Source organism: Mizuhopecten yessoensis, unplaced genomic scaffold, assembly GCF_002113885.1.
Source record: "Mizuhopecten yessoensis strain PY_sf001 unplaced genomic scaffold, ASM211388v2 scaffold8565, whole genome shotgun sequence".
NCBI classification, from domain to species: domain Eukaryota; kingdom Metazoa; phylum Mollusca; class Bivalvia; order Pectinida; family Pectinidae; genus Mizuhopecten; species Mizuhopecten yessoensis.
The window spans coordinates 57,413-80,143 of NW_018407611.1; the positions used below are offsets into that span (position 1 = coordinate 57,413).

At 35.3% G+C, this 22,731-nt stretch overlaps 2 protein-coding genes across 2 annotated transcripts; both read left to right on the forward strand.

Moving 5' to 3' along the window:
- The first annotated feature begins 4,898 nt into the window (after positions 1 to 4,898).
- On the forward strand, positions 4,899 to 8,753 carry LOC110456208 (solute carrier family 46 member 3-like). Its single transcript, XM_021506786.1, has 4 exons — positions 4,899 to 6,094; positions 6,719 to 6,802; positions 7,242 to 7,398; positions 8,402 to 8,753. Exons 1-4 carry the CDS (start codon positions 4,906 to 4,908, stop codon positions 8,586 to 8,588), a joined length of 1,617 nt encoding a protein of 538 aa, XP_021362461.1. The 5' UTR covers positions 4,899 to 4,905; the 3' UTR covers positions 8,589 to 8,753.
- A 1,101-nt stretch (positions 8,754 to 9,854) lies between these two features.
- LOC110456207 (proton-coupled folate transporter-like) lies at positions 9,855 to 14,727 on the forward strand. The gene is made up of 4 exons (XM_021506785.1): positions 9,855 to 11,275; positions 11,874 to 11,957; positions 13,316 to 13,472; positions 13,987 to 14,727. Exons 1-4 carry the CDS (start codon positions 10,132 to 10,134, stop codon positions 14,078 to 14,080), a joined length of 1,479 nt encoding a protein of 492 aa, XP_021362460.1. The 5' UTR covers positions 9,855 to 10,131; the 3' UTR covers positions 14,081 to 14,727.
- The last annotated feature ends 8,004 nt before the right edge of the window (positions 14,728 to 22,731 follow it).

Sequence of the window (22,731 nt, forward strand, 5' to 3'; positions counted from 1 at the left end):
TTATGGTGGTATCATTTATATGTGAATGTAACAGTGTTACAGTGCAACAGTGTTGCATTTTGGTGGTATCATTTATTGGTGAATGTAACGGTGTTACAGTGCAACGGTGTTGCATTATGGTGGTATCATTTATAGGAGAGTGTAACGGTGTTGCATTATGGTGGTGCCATTTATATTTGATTGTAACAGTGTTACAGTGCAACGGTGTTGTATTATGGTGGTATCATTTATATGTGAATGTAACAGTGTTACAGTGCAACAGTGTTGCATTTTGGTGGTATCATTTATTGGTGAATGTAACGGTGTTACAGTGCAACGGTGTTGCATTATGGTGGTATCATTTATAGGAGAGTGTAACGGTGTTGCATTATGGTGGTGCCATTTATATTTGATTGTAACAGTGTTACAGTGCAACGGTGTTGTATTATGGTGGTATCATTTATATGTGAATGTAACAGTGTTACAGTGCAACAGTGTTGCATTTTGGTGGTATCATTTATTGGTGAATGTAACGGTGTTACAGTGCAACGGTGTTGCATTATGGTGGTATCATTTATAGGAGAGTGTAACGGTGTTGCATTATGGTGGTGCCATTTATATTTGATTGTAACAGTGTTACAGTGCAACGGTGTTGTATTATGGTGGTATCATTTATATTTGTTTGTAGCAGTATTACAGTGCAACGGTGTTGCATTATGGTGGTATCATTTGTATTTGATTGTAACGGTGTTACAGTGCAACAGTGTTGCATTATGATGGTATCATTTGTATTTGATTGTAACGGTGTTACAGTGCAACGGTGTTGCATTATGGTGGTATCATTTGTATTTGATCGTAACGGTGTTACAGTGCAACGGTGTTGCATACTTTGGTTTATCAGTTAACTGATCATACATATACAGAGATTATTGATATATTTACAGATGGTGAAGACAACGCTGCCAAAGAAGTTGAGTCAGACAGCTATGCCTTCACCCAACAAAGTGACAAGAAAGAAAGAGACTGGTAACAAAACGAAAAGGAGGTGAAGGGTTTCCCCATTCACCTACATCCTCATGATCAACTTCAGATGAGGATGATAGCACAGATACCAGCAGCAGCAGTAGTTACAGTGACTCTGACTCTGAAAGTGATTATGATAATGAGCTAAATCTCTGTTCTCCTGGTCTATTGCCATGTCCAATCGCTAGTCAAGTAGATACAAAAATCAAAAACAAGATATGGCAAAACATATATGTTGATTTTGCAAAATTGTTGCCAAGCCAAAAGTTACGCAATGGAAACACTACATTTCGAATTCAGCTCCAGAGTGCTGGCCGGTCACAATTTCGGGTCACCAAGACCATACAAAAGAGAGCACTTAATACAATTGAGCAATGGACAACTGCTTTCATAAGATTTGTCGCCATTTATTCAGAAAAAAATCCTAAAGAAATCCCACTGGTGTTAAAACATGGGGAAGTAGTTCGCGACATGGCGGCTAGGAGAACAGGGACAACATGGCTGGATTATGACCAGTAAGGTAGAAGGGATGGAGAGGTCAGGTCCATACCTTGGGGGTTTTCCATACTGAGAATTGGGTAATGGCATACACTCCAAAGCAGCATAGCCATCACCAGAATGATCAGCCCTTTCGGGACCTACCGGGGGGTTCAGAGCAAAGCATAGACAAATACCCATCGGTCATTGCTTCGTGTTGCACATTAGAGGGAAGTGTACAGTACAATCCTGTCCATTCCAACACACATGTTTTCAGTGTGGCCAGTCCCATTCAGTACTCAACTGCTCACCAGGCAGCACATTCAGGAAAAACAACGTTAACCCCTACCACAAACATCAAACCAAAAACCAGCAGGCATCAAAATTAAACAAAACTAGTGTCCCCACCGAACTTGTTACACCTGTGCAGGTAGACATACGATAAAGAGCTTTCAGAAGTGTTGGTAGCTGGGTTTTCAGAGGGTTTTCGCATTAGTTTTGAAAGGCCTCAACAATTTCGAGTCAGTCGTAATTTAGTTTCCGCTTTTCAGAATGAGGAACTGGTATCACAAAACTTGAACAAGGACATTTCATTGTGGAAGATAGTGGGTCCTTTCCATAACCCACCTTTTCAGTTCATGCAATGTTCCCCAATTGGTTTATTACCCCAAAAAAAGAACCAGGGAGGGGAATACGGAATAATTCTCCACTTGTCTTATCCAGGGGGATCCTCTGTTAATGATTACATCCCTGACGAATGTTGTTCAGTATCATATGATACGGTAGACGATGCGGTGAGTCTCATTAAAAAACTAGGTCAAGGTTGTTTGCTAGCTAAAACAGATATAGCTTCAGCATTTAGGATCGTTCCTATACATCTGTTGGAGCATAACCTGCTAGGAATATATTTTTAGGGATTATACTTTTATGATAAATGTTTGCCCATGGGTTGCTCAATTTCCTGTTCTATTTTTGAAAAAGTCAGTACAGCTCTCCAATGGATTGAATGCATACAAATGTATGTACAAGAAAATCCATATTCTTGGATGAGACCTGGTAGGATTCTGCTGAACTCCAAATGTATACAGATCCATCTGTATCGTTAGGCTATGGGGCAGTATATATTCGGAATATACTGGTTTTATGGAAAATGGTTTGAGTGTGGGTAATTAGAACAACATAGTATAACTCTTAAAGAGTTGTTCCCAATAATCTTGGCCATGGAGATGTGGGGAAAAAAGTTATCGAACAAATGCATTTTGTTTCATTCGAATAACAAAACTGTCTTCAAAGTATCATTCCATTATGTTCCTGGTTAGGAGATTGATTTGGTGTGTATGCAACACAACGTTATGTTCAAAGCTGAACACAATCCTGGTAGGCTAAACGTTTTACCTGATTTGCTATCACATTTACAGGTAGAACGGTTCAGGGCACTAGCCAAAGGCATGGAAAAGTTACCTACCTGGGTCCCATACCAGTTGCTACATATTTGAAAGCAAAATTTATGTTTTGAAATCATGCCTGTTAGACTGTCTGAGACAGCATACTGTTAGGTGGTGTCAGGTTGGACAAGGTTGACATGTTAAGGGTCTTGATAGCCATTACCCAATGCTCAAAATTATGAACACTAATAACTGTTTATAGCATCATTGGAAGTGACTCTCTGAGGCAGCACGGAACATTGTTGCAACTCATTGTATTCAATTTAAATGTACATTTAAGAATGAAATTGTGGATTAACTGTCTGAGGTGGTATAAAGCATTTCATTGTGTTAATGTCATGCACAGCATTATATGTGATGGACAAAATTGATCCTAATTTGTTGCGTCTTTCTGAAGGTAAAATATGTAACATTGCTGAGTATTCCCAAAGTTCAAGGGTGACAATTGGCCTGGAAAACTTGATGAATGACTGTCTGAGGCAGCACGAAACAAGTTTATCTGGTAATGAGTAAAATTGTTACAGATATTATTATTTTTCCTTCATTTTTCCTATACTTATGTTGGCATTTAAAAGACATGTTATTTATATATACATATACATACATCCATGTAATTTTTGTTTAACATATAGAGTGTGACATGGTTATACCTATATATTATATTGTGACTTGACTGTCTGAGGCAGCATGAAGCAGTATGATACATGTATAACACTTATCAGATAAAGGTGTCTGCTGGTAGCAGACTTAAACAACATGGAGAAGTGTTTTTTCTGATAGCTTGGTTAACGTTGGAATCATAACAAGGCAAGTTTCTGTCTGTGACAGCTGCCAGTAACTGTCAGAAATGCTAATAAGCATATGGTGCCATGTCTTTTTCTGATTGTTTGATATATCTTATATGCTTTTGTAAATAGTGAAACAATATTTTGCATGGTGCGATATTGGTATATTATAACATACACAGGTTTCTCTGGAGTGGGGCACTTGAACAGAAATATGGTAATATTTAAGTTCAAGTTTGTGGCGTTTATTTTGAAGCAAGCCCCATCTTTTTTGGTTCTTTGTACACCTTATTATAAAAATCAACACAAAGATGTATACATATGTTCGATTTCTGGCATTTAGAATAAATGCTCATTTTCGACAATTTAAGTGTTTGTTATTTTATCGACAAAAAACATAGCAGAGTATAACCTGTGTGTGCTGTTGGGTTTAATGCAGACTAAACACGATAATATAATTGTATTTATGCAATGCATAAAGTAATTTATATTATCTGGTTAGTATATGATATTTTTATTTGTTATATTTTGTTGGTTCCGGATGGAGGATAACTTTCCGTTTTTGAAACTAGTCCATCCCTATAGAAGTAGTCACGTGATGTTTTGGTGTACTAAAGTCACGTGACCTGTGCAGAACATTTTTCCATGCTGACATTTTGAAAAATCTCCTTAAAAATCAGCTACCCTCCTCCTCCCCTAATTTGTATCCACCTTTATGTACTATTGTGTAAAAATGTAATTGTTGCACATCTTTGTTTTAAATTTTGTTTCATTTGTTGTACATCTTTTAATTACAAATGGTGCGTTTATTTTGAAGCAAGCCCCATCTTTTTTGGTTCTTTGTACACCTTATTATAAAAATCAACACAAAGATGTATACATATGTTCGATTTCTGGCATTTAGAATAAATGCTCATTTTCGACAATTTAAGTGTTTGTTATTTTATCGACAAAAAACATAGCAGAGTATAACCTGTGTGTGCTGTTGGGTTTAATGCAGACTAAACACGATAATATAACAAAAGAGATGACCGAATATATGTGTTTGTATTCTAGTCGTATCAGACATACGTACAAACGTACTTATTGTAGTGTTTCTAATCTGTACAAACTATGCACACGGATATTAGGTCAAGTCGTATCATCTGATGATTACTCACTGAACAAGATAAACATTTCTGAATATTTCCCTAGCGATGGACGTCAGCGAAAACAGTGCTCTTCTTTCTAGAAGCAGAAAAGGAATCCTTCAGAATGAGCATAAGAAAAACGAAGAATCACATACTGATATCTCTACTTATGACGTCAGTATACGAAATGTAAACATTATTTTGGTAGCATTAGCAGTCTCTCTTGGTAGTGTAAGTAAAGCCCAGTATATTTACAAGTGGGTGTCCTTAAACACGATCCTGCCAGACATAATCCTTGGATCAAATGCAACTTCATCAGGAAACACCCCACAACAATGTGCTAAAAATTCATCCTCTGATGCAGAGAACGAATACCAAAGACTTGCAGCTCGTTTTTCACTTTATTTCACGTTGACCGAAAAGGGGATAGCACTTCCGGTTCTTGCATTTTTTGGAATATATTCGGATCTAATTGGTCGGAAGCCTTTGATGATCGCTGGAATTCTTGTGGAAGCAATCAAATACGGATTGATATCATTTTTGATTTACAAAGATTTTCATATCACCTACCTATTTATTTCTTATGCTATTTGTGGTTTAGGAGGAACTTATTTTTCGTTCTATCTCGGAACCTTAGCTGCAATTGCAGATACAACAGCTAGAGGCAAACAAAGATCCTTCAGCATTGCATTACTTGATGCTGTTATAGGTTTGAGTGCTTTAGTAGGACAAATTACTGCCGGATACGTGATACATATAACAGGGTTTGTCTATATAAATATGATCGTTGCTGGATTATTCATATTAATTTTGCTATCTATTATCTTTCTTTATAAAGAAACTCGTCAAAATAGACAAGGAACCAACTCATTTAAACCTAGAATGTCCTGGAATATTTGTGATGCTATCAAACGAATAACTGGTTTCTATACTCATAAAGAACAAAGACGAAATATGCCACTTTCTATCTTCTTAACAACTGCAGTTGTTTTTCTTTGTGTTTATTCTGCTTTTAGCCCTAGGAGTGATATTGAGATTCTATATTCCTTAAATTTTCCATTCTGTTGGTCATCAGTGAAAATTGGATATTACCGTGCCGTCAAAGACTTCGTACAAATGTTCATTGGAGTTATGGTTATCAAGCTTTTACATGTCTGCACAACCGATGAAATAATTTGCATCATAAGATGTATTTCTGGTATTGCGTCATTAGTGTTGATGGCATTTGCTTCAAACGATTGGATGATGTACCTAGGTAAGTCAATTATAAAACGAAATGTAATATTGTATATGTAAAAGATTCAAAGAAATGCATGTGACAGAAATGAACGGACACACTTTCTCTTGTCAGTTATTGGTTTTCCGGTTGATAACGGTTTTTATCATCTGTATTCTTCTATATGCCTACTACCAGTAGCATGACTCATTCATTAGTATTGGTTGTCCGTATGACAAAACGACTTGAGAACAACTTGAAAATGCATTTGCCCATTTGGAAATTATTTTCTCAATAACGAACATCTGTTTGCGCCAGGAACAGTACTCACGCAAATATGATCCGCATTAGAAATTAGTCCGCAATAAACAATTAATATTTAATCTACGAAAAATTATTTTGAGGATAACAACACCGTTTACAAAAATATACATTTGAAGAAGCCAAAGATTTTTCTTTTTTTAATTAACTTTCAAAATAGCTTAAAAAATCAGGTTTTTCATCCGAACCAACCGATCGGTTTGTTTGCGTTTGGTATTTAGATGCCTTTTCAAAGCAATTACCTCATCGCTTCCACATGGATAAAATTTCTAATAACCGTTGTTCTTAATTTATCTATTTTCCTCATTATCAAACAAATATGGAACACGCTCTTTTTTCCAGCTACAGCGCTTGGCGTCATGTGTATAGTTCCGATACCTTTGATAAGGGGAATTTTTTCAAAAGCAGTTTTGTCAGACAAACAAGGTGAGGTGTAACGGATATGATTGTATCGTCGTTATCTGTGCGTGTAGGACACAATAAATATATATATATACAATTGAAATGCATTGGAAAACAGCATAGTGCTCAAATAACACCCTACTGATACTGATACCCTTGCAACGCATTGATTCCCTCCGAAGATCATACTTTGCGTTTGATTGAAATAATCTGATATATTTTTAAATTATTCAAGCGAGTATTGCGTATAATAAACGCAAATTGTATGATTGTTATTTGATTATGAATTCTCATAGATCTTACAGATATTTTTCAAGATCTATGAAAAGGCAACTATAATATTTGCACATCACTGCTAAACGTTAACGACACAAATACTTTCAGAATTACAAAGAATTACTAGTATTTATATTTACGAATAAAGCACACTAATTACTGTATGTCATACCTGTTGTTATTTCAGGTGCTCTGTTTGCCAACATCTACATATTCGAAATTCTGTGTAGTTTGGGTGGAAGTAGTATTTTCAACAACATTTATGCCGAAACACAAAGCATCATGAAAGGTCTTGTATTCCTAGTCATGGCGGGGTTTTACCTCCTATCAGTGTTTCTGTTAATGTAAGTAGAAGTTAATCTAAAACGTGAAGTCGTGTGGCTATTAAACGCAATTTCATCGTTATCTAAAATAGTATTCAGTATAATACTGTATACAGAGAAATTATCGCCCACTCTTTCCGCTCTTCGTCGGAAAAAAATCGTTTTCAACCAATATTGAATTGCGAAAGTGCAGCGAAAGTTGCACAGTAAAACAACAGTATATCAAAACATGTGACGTCACAAAGACCAATATGATAACGTTGTCACTTTACAACAAAACCTAACATGGTTGCATTCTCCGTTTAGGGTTTTCTTTTTGATTTGTGTTTTTGATTTGTATTCTCTTTTGTTTTCTTTTTTTCTTTCTTTAATTTTTCTAAACAAACTTTGACATGACGCGCCTGTTCATATCAGTGTCAGCCAATGTAATAAACAGACAATCAAACTCATCCTTATTCCTAGACGGGTTGTCAGTCTTTATGATTATCACTTAATGTTTTCTTTCTATTTATTGACCTGCGCAAGTCTTCATACTCTTAACCATAGCGTCTTGTGATTAACACATCTTAGATCTGTCTTGTTCCTAAACAAGAACATAATACTAGAGAGTGAAAGCCAGTCTACCCAAATCAATATGGAGCTAGTTGTGATACAAATTATATTCAATAGGACGCTGTGTAGAATGTGTAAGTTAAATAAATGTTAATAATTGAGTACACCGACTATCATAAACTTTTATTGTGGTTATACATGAAACTTTACCCGGAGCACCATAAAGTGTTGTCAAAATAGGGTTTTATATTTTTGAATTCAATGAGATCTAACAGAAACGAAAGACTGGTTGACTAGATAATAGCTTAAAAACCAATCTTAAAGAAAACAATGACTAACATTGGATACATATTGTTCTGTCTTTGACTCTCTCCGATAGTGTTTCATTATTTGTAACGTGGTACCTAATTTTAACTTAATTTCGATATTTTTGATCTGATCAATTGTCTTAATAACTGTTTACCTATTTCAGTATCTGCTCGTGTATGACGTCGACACTGGGGTCCACCCCTCTCTTTATACAAGGAGACACTGGACCTTCGATGAACTCAAGAGGAAGTGACACCCCATGCCCAGATACTGTTGATTTAATGAACAGCAAAGCACCAGTCATAACAAACAATGACGGGAGTAATACAGAAGAAGTTGACTCAGTTTAGCATTATTATCTTAAATGAATAACAAAATACAAATAAAATCAGATATTTACATCACTCTTCTTCAGCTTTTGATTGATTTGATTCAGATATTGTGCCGTTCATGATTAAGCGAGATTAAGCGCTGATGACAACCAGTGTTAGGTTTCTTCAGCCTCTAGAAACATATTCGGGATCTAATAGGTCTTTATATACAGTAGAGGGATGCTGACAAACGTATTCCATGGGTGCAAATTTAATTTTTAAATTTGCAGTAAGCTTAACAATGGCGGCTTCGTCCTGCAGGATTCGCACGCGTCACTAACAGAGCAGTGTGTCAACGCGTGTACACAAAGACTTTAATGCATCAATAAACAAATTCAAAGGGCTGCATAGATGAATTACTCTGAACTACATAAGCCTAGCAACCACCCCTACCGCAGTTACCATCGTAACAACCCGGTTCAATTGTTTTTTCTTCGTGTAGCATTGAACCATTATTTATGATGTAAATATAAGGAGTGACCTGAGTTTTGAAGGATTAACACAGTTGGCAACTAACATATGCATTATGGAGTGCTAACGTGCACCATATACCTTCATGACACTTTGCTCCATCGAAAATGATGATTATGCATATCATATGTTCTTTGCCAATTGCATTTCTACATACTACCGTATACATTGTCAAATATACATAAGTAAAAGATTTCTACAGCGATTTATTAATAATTAAAATAATTAAAAATTGGAGCCCAGCTCATTTCTAGTCTGTATTCTTCAAGTGAATACATATTTGCTTGTGTCAAATGAATATATGTCTGTAAAAGATTTAGATATTAGTTTTATCACAATAAATCAAAACAATCGATGGCTGGGAAAAGGCATTAGGAAAATGAATTATTGCGTTCAATAACTCAGTAATATTATGTTCTTGCAACGAAATTGCGTATACGTATTACTGTCCCTCGCAGTGATATTGCTTTCGAACGCAAACATAGTTCGTTCCCTTCGTTATAATATTGCGTTTGTATTATATATGTTTGTTCAAACGTCCCTTTCCAGCCACAATAACAAACTATTTAACGTTTGCTATGATTGTAATAGCGCTACCACTTGTATCTAAGTCGGCTACCTAAACTAGGGTTATTTGTTGACATTGATCACGCGATAACATCTATATTTATCCCAATAATGCATCATACCAAACATCATATAATCACATGAGCAGAAGATATCATACTGAAAGTAGGTCATATTTGTCAAATTGCCTCAGCTCAGATACACGGCAGAAGTTTTTCTTCTCATCAATGGAATTTCTGTGCATACCCACTTGGACTGGATGAGTCTCAACGTAAAAGGACTTATTCTGCATTGAGGTAACCGATTCTGTTCAGCTCAAATTGACGAAAGAAACATTTCTGTCTAAAAATGACATTCTCGTCAGATTCTGTGATTGGATAATCCATATTTATAAGAAATTATTCATTCTGCATGAATTGAGCTAACGCTTTTTAACCTTATTCATTACAAAGGACCTCAAAATCGGAAGTTCATTGTCAGCAAAATGCAAAACAAATCGGGAAAAAACTTGCCACACATCCTGGAGTCCAGCGCTTGTACCAAAGACATCAGTGAGAAAAGTCCTTTGATTTTTAATGGATCCAAACAAACGACATGGTCAGGATTTGTACTGAGGAATATTGTTATGATATTATTTGCTATAAGTTTTAGTACGTTTATGTTGTGTAAACCGCAGTTCCTATACAAACGAATCAGCGATAATTTATCTAAAGATACCCTCAACAAATCTGCAGTAACGTGTGGACAGATTAATGGATCTCTTGCCGAAGACAAAAGTCAGACAGAGGCGACCAACCTTAACTGGCATTTTTCTATGGTGCAGTTGTCAATATCGGTTCCTGTAATAGTAATATTGGGCATATATTCCGACGTTATTGGACGCAAATACTGTCTTTTTATATCATTAATTGCTAACGGTTTTCTCTATGGATGGACCGCTTTAGTAGCCGCATTGGATTTGCCGTTATCATACTTGTATATAGGATATGCAGTTTCCGGTCTTGGAGGCGCTCATTTCAACTTCTTTGCCAATATGACAGCGGCCGTGGCAGATTCCACTGGGGCGAGTAAATCACGATCGTTGGCATTCGCTATCCTTTATCTCTCAGCTGGTATAGGATTGTCCTCTTCAGAATTCGTAGAGGGTTATATAATAAAAAGCTATGGTTTTGTATGGCCTCTTGCATTTGCCTCCCTGCTTTTATTATTTGCCTCCGTATTGGTGCTGGTCTTCTTTAAGGATGAGATTGAAATTACTAGGTCTGGAATTAGAAATATTTTAACAAATTTGAAAACATTTTTCGGCGACAAAGAAAATATTCATCGCTTTCCTAAGTGGGTGTATGTCGTATCCATGGTAGGTTTGTTACTATTCTTCGCGCCAAATGACAACCGAGAGGATATAGAAACTTTGATGGAGCTGAGATCACCGTTTTGCTGGGACTCCCAATATGTCGGATGGTTCCAATCGGCCGAGTCAGCCATCCATATGCTCGCTGGTCCTTTGCTCATAATGATATTACAGAGGTTTTTCAGCGACGAAACTATTGCAGTTGCTGGTATGGTGTCAGGTATGGCATTTTACTTGATGTTTGCAGTTGCAGTCACCGACTGGATGATATATGCTGGTAAATATCTTCAATGGAAACATGGTTTGTTTTTCACTTACTGATATGATATTCTTTAGCACAATATATATAGTATATATATATGGGAATTTGGAATTACTTCTTTGCCCCATATAATATTTTAATTAATTCGTATCCTACGGACATACCTCCATTAGGATCCAGTGTTATAAGGGAAATTTACCGTCTATATTACTACTTTGACCCATATAGTATATATATATATACTGTATATCGGGAAATGTTTGCTGACTCTTAGTTTTCGCCATTTTCGCCCTCCTGAGGGCGAATTTATCCATACAGCGAACATTTGTAAACAATATAATATGCATAAAAGTTGAATGTGAAAAGCGAATATAATTTTTGGCGAAAATGCAGTTTACCTTTGCATACCAATTTTACGTTTTGGACATCAACGTAATCTGCATCCAACTCATTAACACAATGTAGAACTGGATACAATTATCACAAGCGTTATCATAAAATGATTCTTGAGTCACATATTTAACAACCAAACGGTCAAAAACAGTTTCAAAAGAAACGTATTACCATGACTCGCTCAGTGATATCCGTACTAAATATGTGTTTCTATACGAAGGTGCCTCATCTGGAGTTTTAATATTGGCTGTACCGCCATGTTTAAAAGCGTCGCTGTCGAAAATGGTTCCTCCTGATTTTCAAGGTATGGACTCCATGCTACCTGATCCCTAGCAGTTCCCTGTCTCATTCGCAGTACATTTATATATAAAGCAATATTAAGGGGAGATCACTCTATGTCTGTATATACGAAAAATACAGTAGAATCAACTAACTTTTTGGGTCCTTAAAACACAAATATTGTTTTCTATACATTTACTATTAGCACTCATGTGTATGATTAAGCAACAAGTTACATAACAGGACAATTTGTGCTTTCAATCAAGATACTGATGTGGAAAGATGCATTTCATGCACTTTCTTAAATTCATTTTCAATGTTAGGAAAACAGAATGTTGGGGCGAAACTTGTGATTACTATGTTAAGGTATACGCAGGTGCCATAATACCAAGATGACAGTTGTTTTTATAAATTTTATCATATATTTACCAGAAGTTGATTAATTAGACAAATATACAACATTTCATCATGTTTTCTTTGATAAAACCTAGGCGCTACGACGAGTAATACCAAGAACTTTAGCACATGAGTTGACTTTGTTTACATGAAAATAATAATTATGTATGTTAAAAAAACATTTTTGATTATATATAACAAAACATGGTATCTCATTTTCTGCTGAATTAAACCAACGTATGATGTTCAAATTATTTCTACTATACCTTTCACAATATTGCAATTACACAAAGAATGCTTATCAAAATAATTAAATAAAAACAATTGAAATGAAAAAAAAACCATTTCAACAATTTTACCATCCTGTTTGGGGATTGAAATCACGTCTTTCTTTGGTAATTTGAAACGATTCAGGTAAATTTAAGTCTAAGTGATGTTAGAAGCCCTCTACTCTTGCGTCTTTCTTAATGATTCCCGCTCACACGATTTAAGAAAAAGGATGTATTTAACTTTTTGACGGCCTTTCGAGTCTTTATTAAGATAAGGAAGATTATATGTGTTTCACTAATATGTAATGTATATCTAGAAACTTTTCACATGTATACAGCTTGCTTTATGCTGATATCCTGTGACATGTATTCCTATAACTCATTCCTTTATAGATATTGAACAAATTGTACATGTATGATATTTTTGGAAGTCATTTTATTTCCTTCGCTTTTTCAAAATACAACACATGATAATTTTTCTATATTTCCTTTCAATGACGGTTTTTCTTTTTATATAAATGAATGACAAACAAAAGGAATTCTCCTGTTATGAGGGGTACATGCATACCTGTTATCTCTGACCTAATCATATTTCTTTTGTCAATATGGGGAAAATAAATTTGGGACACAAACATTGATGTTTCCCTCATACAAGACGATTGTATATACATGTATATGCAGTTATGATCTCTATCTCAACTTGACGTTTCCACAACAGGCTCCCTGTTTGCAGCAGTTTACTTGCTGAGCGTGATTTCTACAATGGCGGGTTCTACCATTTTTAGCAACATTTACGCTCATACTCAGACCAGTATGCATGGATTGACCTTCGTAGTCATGGCAGGTTTCAACCTCGTGGCTCTCGTGTGTATCGTGTAAGTTTGACATCATACAGGAAACCATTATTCATGATTTAAATGTGGTGTACCTGTGAGCAGAAGTTTTCGTAATTGATTTAAATCAAATTTATTTAAGTTAAAAGAGACATAATGAAAAGAAATTATCAGTTCAGAATGAACATGAAAACCTGTTAAATCCGATGACATTTTGTAGTCATAAATCACTGAATTCCCGAAATAAATTTTCGATATCCATCCAGCAGTAATAATAAAAAAAAATGTTTGATATATTTTCTTTTTTTTCTTCTCCAGAATATAATGAAAACAAATTCTGCATATTATTTTCCGGATTTCGATGAAGCAATATTTAAAGTCTTAAGATTGAAACAACCTTAATATACTATAATTCAATGTATTCTCGCGAATTTCAATTACAAGCATATATACAAAACGTTAGTAACATAATGTCAATTTTTCAGGAACGATATTTGCTTTCTTCCCTTTTTCTGTATTGTTTTGGAAATAACATGCATTCTCTTGACTTTTTCAGATCGGTAATTGCCTTTAAGAAGAGCGACAGAGGCCTTCAAATTACAACAGCCATTATAAACATAAACGAATCGGAAACGAAGAACTCTGCGTAGCCTACTTACAGTATATCTACACGTTGTCGAATTTATATCAAAAGACAATGACATCTTACATAAACAGAAAGAGACATATTAAGATTTTGTAACAAAAATTGCATTTCTGTGAAATCAGGTAATGTGTCTTGTCCTTTTAACATCAAAGGCACCGTGCCGCTAACCTTCGCTCAATTTTCTTTTCAAAAGAATAACTTTGGTCAGATGATTAACCGATTTGTAAAGGTTTCAGGCGCTTATACTTGACATAAATATAAGTTATTGAAATGTGAAAATCTTTCAGCGTTACATGTTGTGTAATATAGTTTATATCCATATCCGGAGATCGCACAATTGTCGGAACGTTCACCATTTGGCTCGTAAGGACTAAACAACTTCATATATACGTCACTTCCGTCCGAAAAGGTCCAGTAACCTTCTGTGGCACGATCGCTTGCATCTGAGTAATATTCCCTATCCAAAAGATATCCTCGCAACACCTCCATCCTTTTCGTGGTATTAACTTTTACAAGTACGGACCCTTAACCAACACAAAGACCTAACGCATCGGTGTGTATCTTATTTTGCAAAATTATTTTATACATCATTTGTGTGGCCTGGTCATCGGTGAATCCGTTCTTACAACAAACTAAATAAGCCCCAGTCCATTCTAGTGTAGAACCACACGTGATATCACGAGTACCAAAATGTGTTGATATTAAAGTAATAGAATAGCTATCAGCATTCACAACTGCATTCGTAATAGACAGATAATCCGGCCATGCAGACTAAAATTCCACTGCAATTTCACTGCTGAGTTTCTCAACAAAACCTGATCTTCCTGTGGTTGCAGTAACACCAATGTTTGTCACTTTATAGCACTTTGTCCCCAAGCAATTGTGAGATAGAACAGTTCGACAGCTTGACTATATCTTAAAACTATTCTGTTCGCTTGCGCGTGTTAATAAGAAACTTTGAATCAATTTACACCTGAAATCAATACGGCAATTATAATATACATGTATGTTACATATGTCGGTAAAAGTCTGTGGAGATTTGTGTGCGTGCTACAGAACTATACATGCAATACTAAGACTAAAATTAATAACATTTTGTACTCAAAGTGCACGATGAATATTGACATACATGAATTCAGCATGGAATGTAGTGGGTATCAAGGTACAGTTTTGAGTGTTTGAACATTTAAAACTTAAACCTGTTGCACATTATGACGTAACGAAGCTGATGAAAACTCGTACACTCTTAAGCCAAAGGAACAACTGCTTAGCTCTTTTACTTGTCATCACTAGATAGGTTTGACTATTTGAAAACCGGATGTTAATGATAATTTGTTTATTCCTTATAAACATACACTTGTTACTTTCAAGGTCCATTTTGTTCATGCGACCATCTCGAATGAAACTATTGTTATGAAAAGTAGTTATAAGATATGTTTGATTATCTGGAATTTACCACATCGTATTGATTTACGTAAAGAAACAAACAGTCTCTGCTATCAATATATTTAGAAATAAAGCCGGAAGCAAAATTTTTCAAGACACCTCTCTATTGAATAAAACTATTAGGATGTTTCAAACTATCTTTCTTCTTTCATCGACTTATTATAAGAGCCATAATGTTAATTATGGCTCTTATAATAAGCTGGAAGTAGGAATTTATAACCCCTTACATTGTCTTTAATTAAGATGGGAGGGGAGTAACTAGGTAGTGAATTGGTGACACATTTGAAATGTACACAAAATCATACCAAACATGGGAACTCGCTGAACTCGAATTTCTCCACGATCCCGACTACTTCGAAATAACGAGGTTCGACTGTATATATTATTATCATTGCATCACGTGATCACTGCTTTAATAGTTTATATCTATTTTTTCAAAATATTTTATACAGGTTGGTAAGTATGAGTTGTAGAATGGTTATTCATCACAACCAGTGAATGTTAAAAGTGACGTTTCGATGACTAGTAAGGTACGTTATCTGTCACCTTCATTATAAACTTGAGCAGCGAAGCGTATGTAAACAGGTGTAGAATATGCGATCTGGCGATATAAAAATGACGTCGATTCGGATACACTATACGGGTATGTACACAGAGTTGTTACATGTTCGAAGTCACGGATCATGGCTTCCTTTATCTGCTTGAAAAGGTATATCGTTCTGTTTATAAACACTAAATGTTTATTCTTCATGGACAATTGAGTGATTCATGATTATTTATTTAAATGCTTCTGTGTGTTTTACTTTATAGCAAAAAAATAAGGTTGTCATATAATTCAATAAATTAGTTTGTGTATAAAGATTTAAATAACATGTATGTATGTGACGTTTCAGTATGACTCGTGTTTCGTCATATGAAAATATTTATCGCACGTTAATATCTACAGCAGATATCCTTTTCTCCGTCATCCTTTTGATTTTAAGTAGACGGGGCTTTTGAACAGATTATTTTTGCGTAGGAATATGTGTTTATGTGTACTGTACTTGGAAATTATCATATGCATTTGACGGGAAAATAAGGTAAGTTTTTAAACTAAAATGATTAAGAAGTTATCTTTAAATAGTATTATATTATTAAAGAAAGGAACTCTCTGTAATGTTAAATAGATGGCCGTGAAAGGGCTACAGACGTGTTGACAATAGCAGAATGTTATTTGTACTGGGATTAACAGAGTTTCATCTGGACGTGGTGTCGCTCTACAGGAGAATCGTTATACGCGTATTTTACAGCAAGTTGTAAACCTCCAGTCTCGTTGATCATAAATGTTAAGAATGAATGAATTATTTACCTTAGACGATGTAATTATAATTGCCTCTTTGGTACTGATAGGGATAAAAGAAAACAAACAGCCAAAACTAATTTATCAGGATCCGTGTACAGTCCTCATGTTGTGGTTGTATTGCAAGCAAACGAGGCAATCGTTTTGAAATGAAGAATTTATTTGGCGTTCATAATGTTTTTCCATTGTTTTCTTGCCTTATTCATTCCTTTTGTGGTAGTTTTCTCAATGGCATCATTATTGATCATGTGTAGTAAACTAGTGCTTTGTCATTCATTGATTCATTTATGTACTACTTCAAAGCGAATTGCATATCTTTTTAGTTTATTTGTGCTTATGTTATTAAAGTTAAAAAATGTTAGGTTTTCAGTTTTCAGTTTTTTGTTTTGGTTTCCTTTTTACGAATCGTTTGTTAGTAAGCGATACTTTGTGTATTCTATCATTAAATTCATTATTGCAAATAGTAAATGAAATGCTTTATATTTACATTTGCATGGCATTGTCACTATATAGCCTCTTTGAAAGCTGTGTCGTTGATGGGACTTTAATTACCATGCATCACGAGACACAATTCTTAGCGTATTAATACAACACTGACCGGAACTACAATATCCAATATAAATAAACATGACGGCTGCTGAAATATCGCTGGGCATTGTGAGATTTGACAATGTCATTGTAAATTTATGTGCAAAATAAAAAATAAAATAAAAAACACTTTTATTACAACGAAAACAAGACCAAGGTCTGCAATATCGTACAAAATGCACATCGGTTGAAATCACCAATGCCGGCAATGGAAACAATTTTAACGCTCATGCAATTTATCAGAAATATCGTCTGTTACACTGCACTGATCAACAGGGGTTCGTTACAAATGTCTGAAATACACATATTCTATAGACCTACTGACACATATGTTACAGACCTACTGATATGAGTCACAGCACACATAAACATTTCAGACATTTGTAACGAACCTGTGCTCCGTCGCAAGATCACTCACTTCAAACGCTATCAGTTTCACGCGTCTCGCATCCACCATTCCTCAGTTTCTGACGACATTTCAAATAACGAGGCCGTTATTTAATCTACTGACTGTTGTCAGGTTCTCATACAATCAACAAATACATTCACGCCTGGATTCTTCACAAAATGAGCAAAGATTAAAGTTCGAATTAAAGTCCAAAAATAACTCCTTCGTGGAGGGCAAGGTCGGATATACGGTGTTCACTGTATTTGTCCATGCGCGAAATTTGTTCCGGGGGAAAATCGAAACAATTTCAAATCCAACTTTCAGCTCAGAGTTCTATTGATAAACTTAAATCACCCTATAGACATATCATACGCAATTGTATTGATACTGAATTGTGGAATAAAATTGAAGTGTTTGTTAATATTTCAAAGTACTAATTTGTTTGCCAATCAGCACGCGACAATACGCTGTTCAAACTATTGAACGGAATTGTGTGAACTGTCGATAAGGCGGGCATTTTTAATTTTGAATATAAATTATAAGTTAAAAAAGAACATAAGAGGCTGAGAAAATGTAAATATAAGTGTTGAACTGTTTTTGTATGGTATTTATGATCTATTTGAATGACACAGCTTTGCAAGCAAACAAATCATAATGCGCTAGCCCGCATTATGTTGTTTGCTTGCAAAGCTGTGTCATTCAAATAGATCATAAATACCATACAAAAACAGTTCAATGCTTAAATATACCGTAATGAACCCGTTTAATGATTTGCATTTTGTAAAAAGATAACAAAATAGTAAAATAAACAGCAAGAGTCACCCTATGTCAAAGCTTTCAGGCTTACCCATCCGTCAGGGGTTGAATAGTCCTCATACCTATGTCACCTCCATATTTTATATTTGTTCACACACAAATAATGTAAAAGAGTATATTTATCATATATGTCTCTCCGAATGTTAAATGCTATTATTTTTAACCATTTATGCCTTTTTTGTTACAGTGCATTTTAGTATGTTAAAAAGTGATCTTTCAACATCAAGTTAATGTCTATTTTTGCTATATAAATTTATAAAATATTCGTCATAACAATCTTTATAAACAGGAGCCTTCATCGAAAAGGAAAGTCTGGCCTATGAAACAGCTGTTGGTAGCACAGCTTGCTATAGAAAACTACTAATATGAACGTTATCATGGTTGCACGTTTCCTCTTTGCTCAAAACATAATATTGATCCATTCTACTACTTTTAATTAAAGATAACACTATGCACTGACATTGTTAGCAATAAAAACTATAGTAAAGTTTACCCCCTCCCCACGGGGAAACGCGAGACCCTAGGGTCATGAAATTCACAAATTTGGTAAAGCACCTTAAGACCCTTCCATCTATGAAGAGTATTTGATTCTACCATATCTGGGTCTTGAGAAGAAGATTTTTGAAATTTCAATCAATTCAACCCTTTTTGGCCCCACCCAGCAGCCCCTGGGGGTCAGTCAGGGCTCATATGTGCATACCATCAAACTGCTATCTAATACTAATAATATTAACCTAAATTGAATTACTTCCAATGGCAATTAAACAAATGTTGGTCCAAAAAGGAATGTAGGCAGTACCTCTCCACCCACATTTCACTGACCAATGACGAACTTCGAGGTGTCGATTTTTTAACTAGAGAGCAGTCTCTCATAGGTTTGTGAATGGAAGAGCGAAAGAAACGATCATGTGTACACGGGGTTTGCTGGCAAACAGTGTACGGAACAAACAGTTAAACCAGCACCATCAAAGAATACACAATGAAGAAGAGGGATGAAGGTTCGACAGTGACAGTATCCCCTGAAGGCCTTGTCATTGATGGAGATCATATATTCTTGGCAGCCAGTCAAGATGGCAAAGTGAAAGAGGGGAATGAGTATGGACTGATGGAAATGAAAAACCTACTCCAAAACAACGAAATGTCCTTCCAACAGGCTGCTGATAAGGAAAAGTGTTTTTTGTAACTGTGTGTAGGAATCTCATCCTGAAACGAAACCAAAAATACCACTACCAGTGCCAAAGACAGGTGAACATCCTAAAATTACCCTGGATAGACTTTGTGGTTCGTAGGACAAATCCCAATCAACTGCATGTTTAAAGGATATTTAGGGATATCGGTTTGTGGAATGATCTAATAGTACCAAAACTTACGGCATTTTACAACAAAGCAATGCTACCACAACTGGCAGTACCCAAAAAGGACACCATTACTGGAATACGCGAACCACACTAACCATGGGTAATAATAGAAAGCAGTCATTTGGAGAGAAAAAATGAAGATTTTGTAAAGGCCATATCAAATATCACACTCAAATATGGAATGCAATATATTGGAATTACATGCATAATGATTAAGGTTATAAGTACCAGCAACACTACTTCTTTTGCTGGAATATGATGCACATAAATTGCAATATTTAATTTTTTACAACATTATGCCTGGATGTTTCATTGTCTCCAAAGCTATTTAAGGGCTCGGTGGCCAAGTGGTTAAGGCGTCTGCTATTCTGCTTACTCTAGCCCTCTAAACACTGGGTTGCGGGTTCGAGGCCTATGTTGGGCAGTCTCCAGGTACTAGCCGTAGGTCGGTGATTTTTCTCGGGCTTTCCTCCATCACCGAAACTGGCACTTCCTTAAATCATCGTAACTGTTTATAGGACATAAACACAAACAAACCAAACCAAATCAAAGGCCATTTAGACGTGTCATAGGTCAAATGGGGTCATTAGGGGTGCATTTTATTTTTTATATTATACATTTTATATAATGAATATGATAACTAGCATACATATTTCCTCTCATGAACATATCATTGTTGCAACATTTTTACATTATTTTTTTTACGTTATTAAATTTGGTACTCTGATCTTGATCAGAAATATATTTTCAAATGTTTTTAGTTTCAATTTTTGTTTCATCTGGGCAAACCCTGTAATAATAATTCAATCTGGGATATTTGGTAATTTTAAGTTTTCTAAATTAGCATTAGTTATTGACATTAACTGATCATTGCATGCTTCTATTATACAAATCATGAAGAAGCCTATTTATTCACATTTTTGTTGTTTCGGGCACCTCCCTACAAACCAAACCAAAGAAACAGTACCAAAACGGAACCCCAACACAGACATCCAAATCATCACGAAACAGTTCCTGTAAAGTATTAACATTACTTCTATCGTGTCTTATCATTACATGGTAAATATATAGAATTGTACATTGGTATTATATACAGATTTAATGGAATTTTCTTTTAATTTTGATACCAGCATGACAATTTAAAAAACTCATTCCAATCCATATATTTACATTTGTTCTATATAGCAATTGTTTTATTTCATTTATTTGTTATCAAATGATTAATATATTTACGGTATTTTGTATATGCATATTGACGCCAATAATTAACCAAAGACATTTGAGCGCTTCACACAGAAGCATTGTTTATCTAACAAGGTTATTCCATGACGTCATAAGTAAACTATGTGTTATGTCAAAAAAGGTTTTGCTTTCATACTAAAATTAAATGCATTTCTGCTGGCAATGTTCATAGGGTGGGTCGCACCACAAATGTAAATATAATTTGATGTTGTTTTCCACAAAACCACTATTTCTAAAAAACCTACATGATTCACTCTGCAATCTTTTCTTTATGATTTGTAAAATCACATTAATTACATGTTAATACCAGTTGCAGGTGTATCAAGTTACAATCAATCATAGTTATTTTTTTATTATTTAATATTGAGTTTGTAAAGATTTACCATGTGCTTCCACCAGTGGCTTCACGCACCAAAGTGAGCCACCTGGTACAACTGCATCCACCACTGGACGTCCTATGCGACATCGCAGATGCAAATTTATTGGGAGACGCATTTTAATGAGAGTGGTGTATTGATGAAACAACAACACAGACGGAGTTGTGTGAAGGTAATGTGCTGGAGTGTGTGAAAGGAAGAGACGGCTAGGAAGGGGCAGTGTTTGAAGTGTCCTACAATGGCGAGAAGGAGAAGTACCTCATAGACCACCTTCAGCAAGATCTTGACACGGGGACACTGACGTTTTTGAATATGTTGCTGGTATGTAGTTAATAAACACTTTGAAGTGGAATGCTTTAGTAAAAGTACACCGTTTCCATGTGGCTGTCATTAGGACAACACATAGATATTACATTGTCCCGCCTTACTCACTAATCAGGTTGTCTGTATATCAGTCTCTTTGTACGCATCTTTGTTTCCAACTGTTATCAAAGAAATAACAGGTAAAAAGCTGTTTGAACTTCATATGATGATACATACTACTGTAAACATACATATTTAAGCAGTGATTTTATTTTAGCACTTTAAATACTGTACTTAATTTTGAAACCTATGATTTATAAATACTGAGCTAAAATATGATACGGATAATAGAACTTTCTGTACAATGTTTTGTTAATTGCACATATAGATATATATTGTGAGCGCACCAATTTATCAACGCGCTAACCTGTATGAGTGCAACAAAATAGGTATGCTTACAGTTTACAGATTTGAGCAATGTCATGATCCTATAGCCAAAAATACAACATACAGTGTAACCTATCTACACAGTTTATACAGGGTCTGCCATACAGTCAATCATGTTGGTTAATACTCTTATGAATATATAGGTATATTTACATTTGCATGGCATTGTCACTATGTAGCCTCTTTGAAAGCTGTGTCGTTGATGGGACTTTAATTACCATGCATCACGAGACACAATTCTTAGCGTATTAATACAACACTGACCGGAACTACAATATCCAATATAAATAAACATGACGGCTGCTGAAATATCGCTGGGCATTGAGTGATTTGACAATGTCATTGTAAATT

Coding starts and splice junctions, on each gene's coding strand:
- LOC110456207 (XM_021506785.1), top strand. CDS start 10,132: ATGCAAAACAAATCGGGAAAAAACTTGCCACACATCCTGGAGTCCAGC. Junction 11,276..11,873: donor CGACTGGATGATATATGCTG/GTAAATATCTTC, acceptor TTCTATACGAAG/GTGCCTCATCTGGAGTTTTA. Junction 11,958..13,315: donor GGTTCCTCCTGATTTTCAAG/GTATGGACTCCA, acceptor TTTCCACAACAG/GCTCCCTGTTTGCAGCAGTT.
- LOC110456208 (XM_021506786.1), top strand. CDS start 4,906: ATGGACGTCAGCGAAAACAGTGCTCTTCTTTCTAGAAGCAGAAAAGGA. Junction 6,803..7,241: donor AGTTTTGTCAGACAAACAAG/GTGAGGTGTAAC, acceptor TTGTTATTTCAG/GTGCTCTGTTTGCCAACATC. Junction 7,399..8,401: donor CTATCAGTGTTTCTGTTAAT/GTAAGTAGAAGT, acceptor TACCTATTTCAG/TATCTGCTCGTGTATGACGT.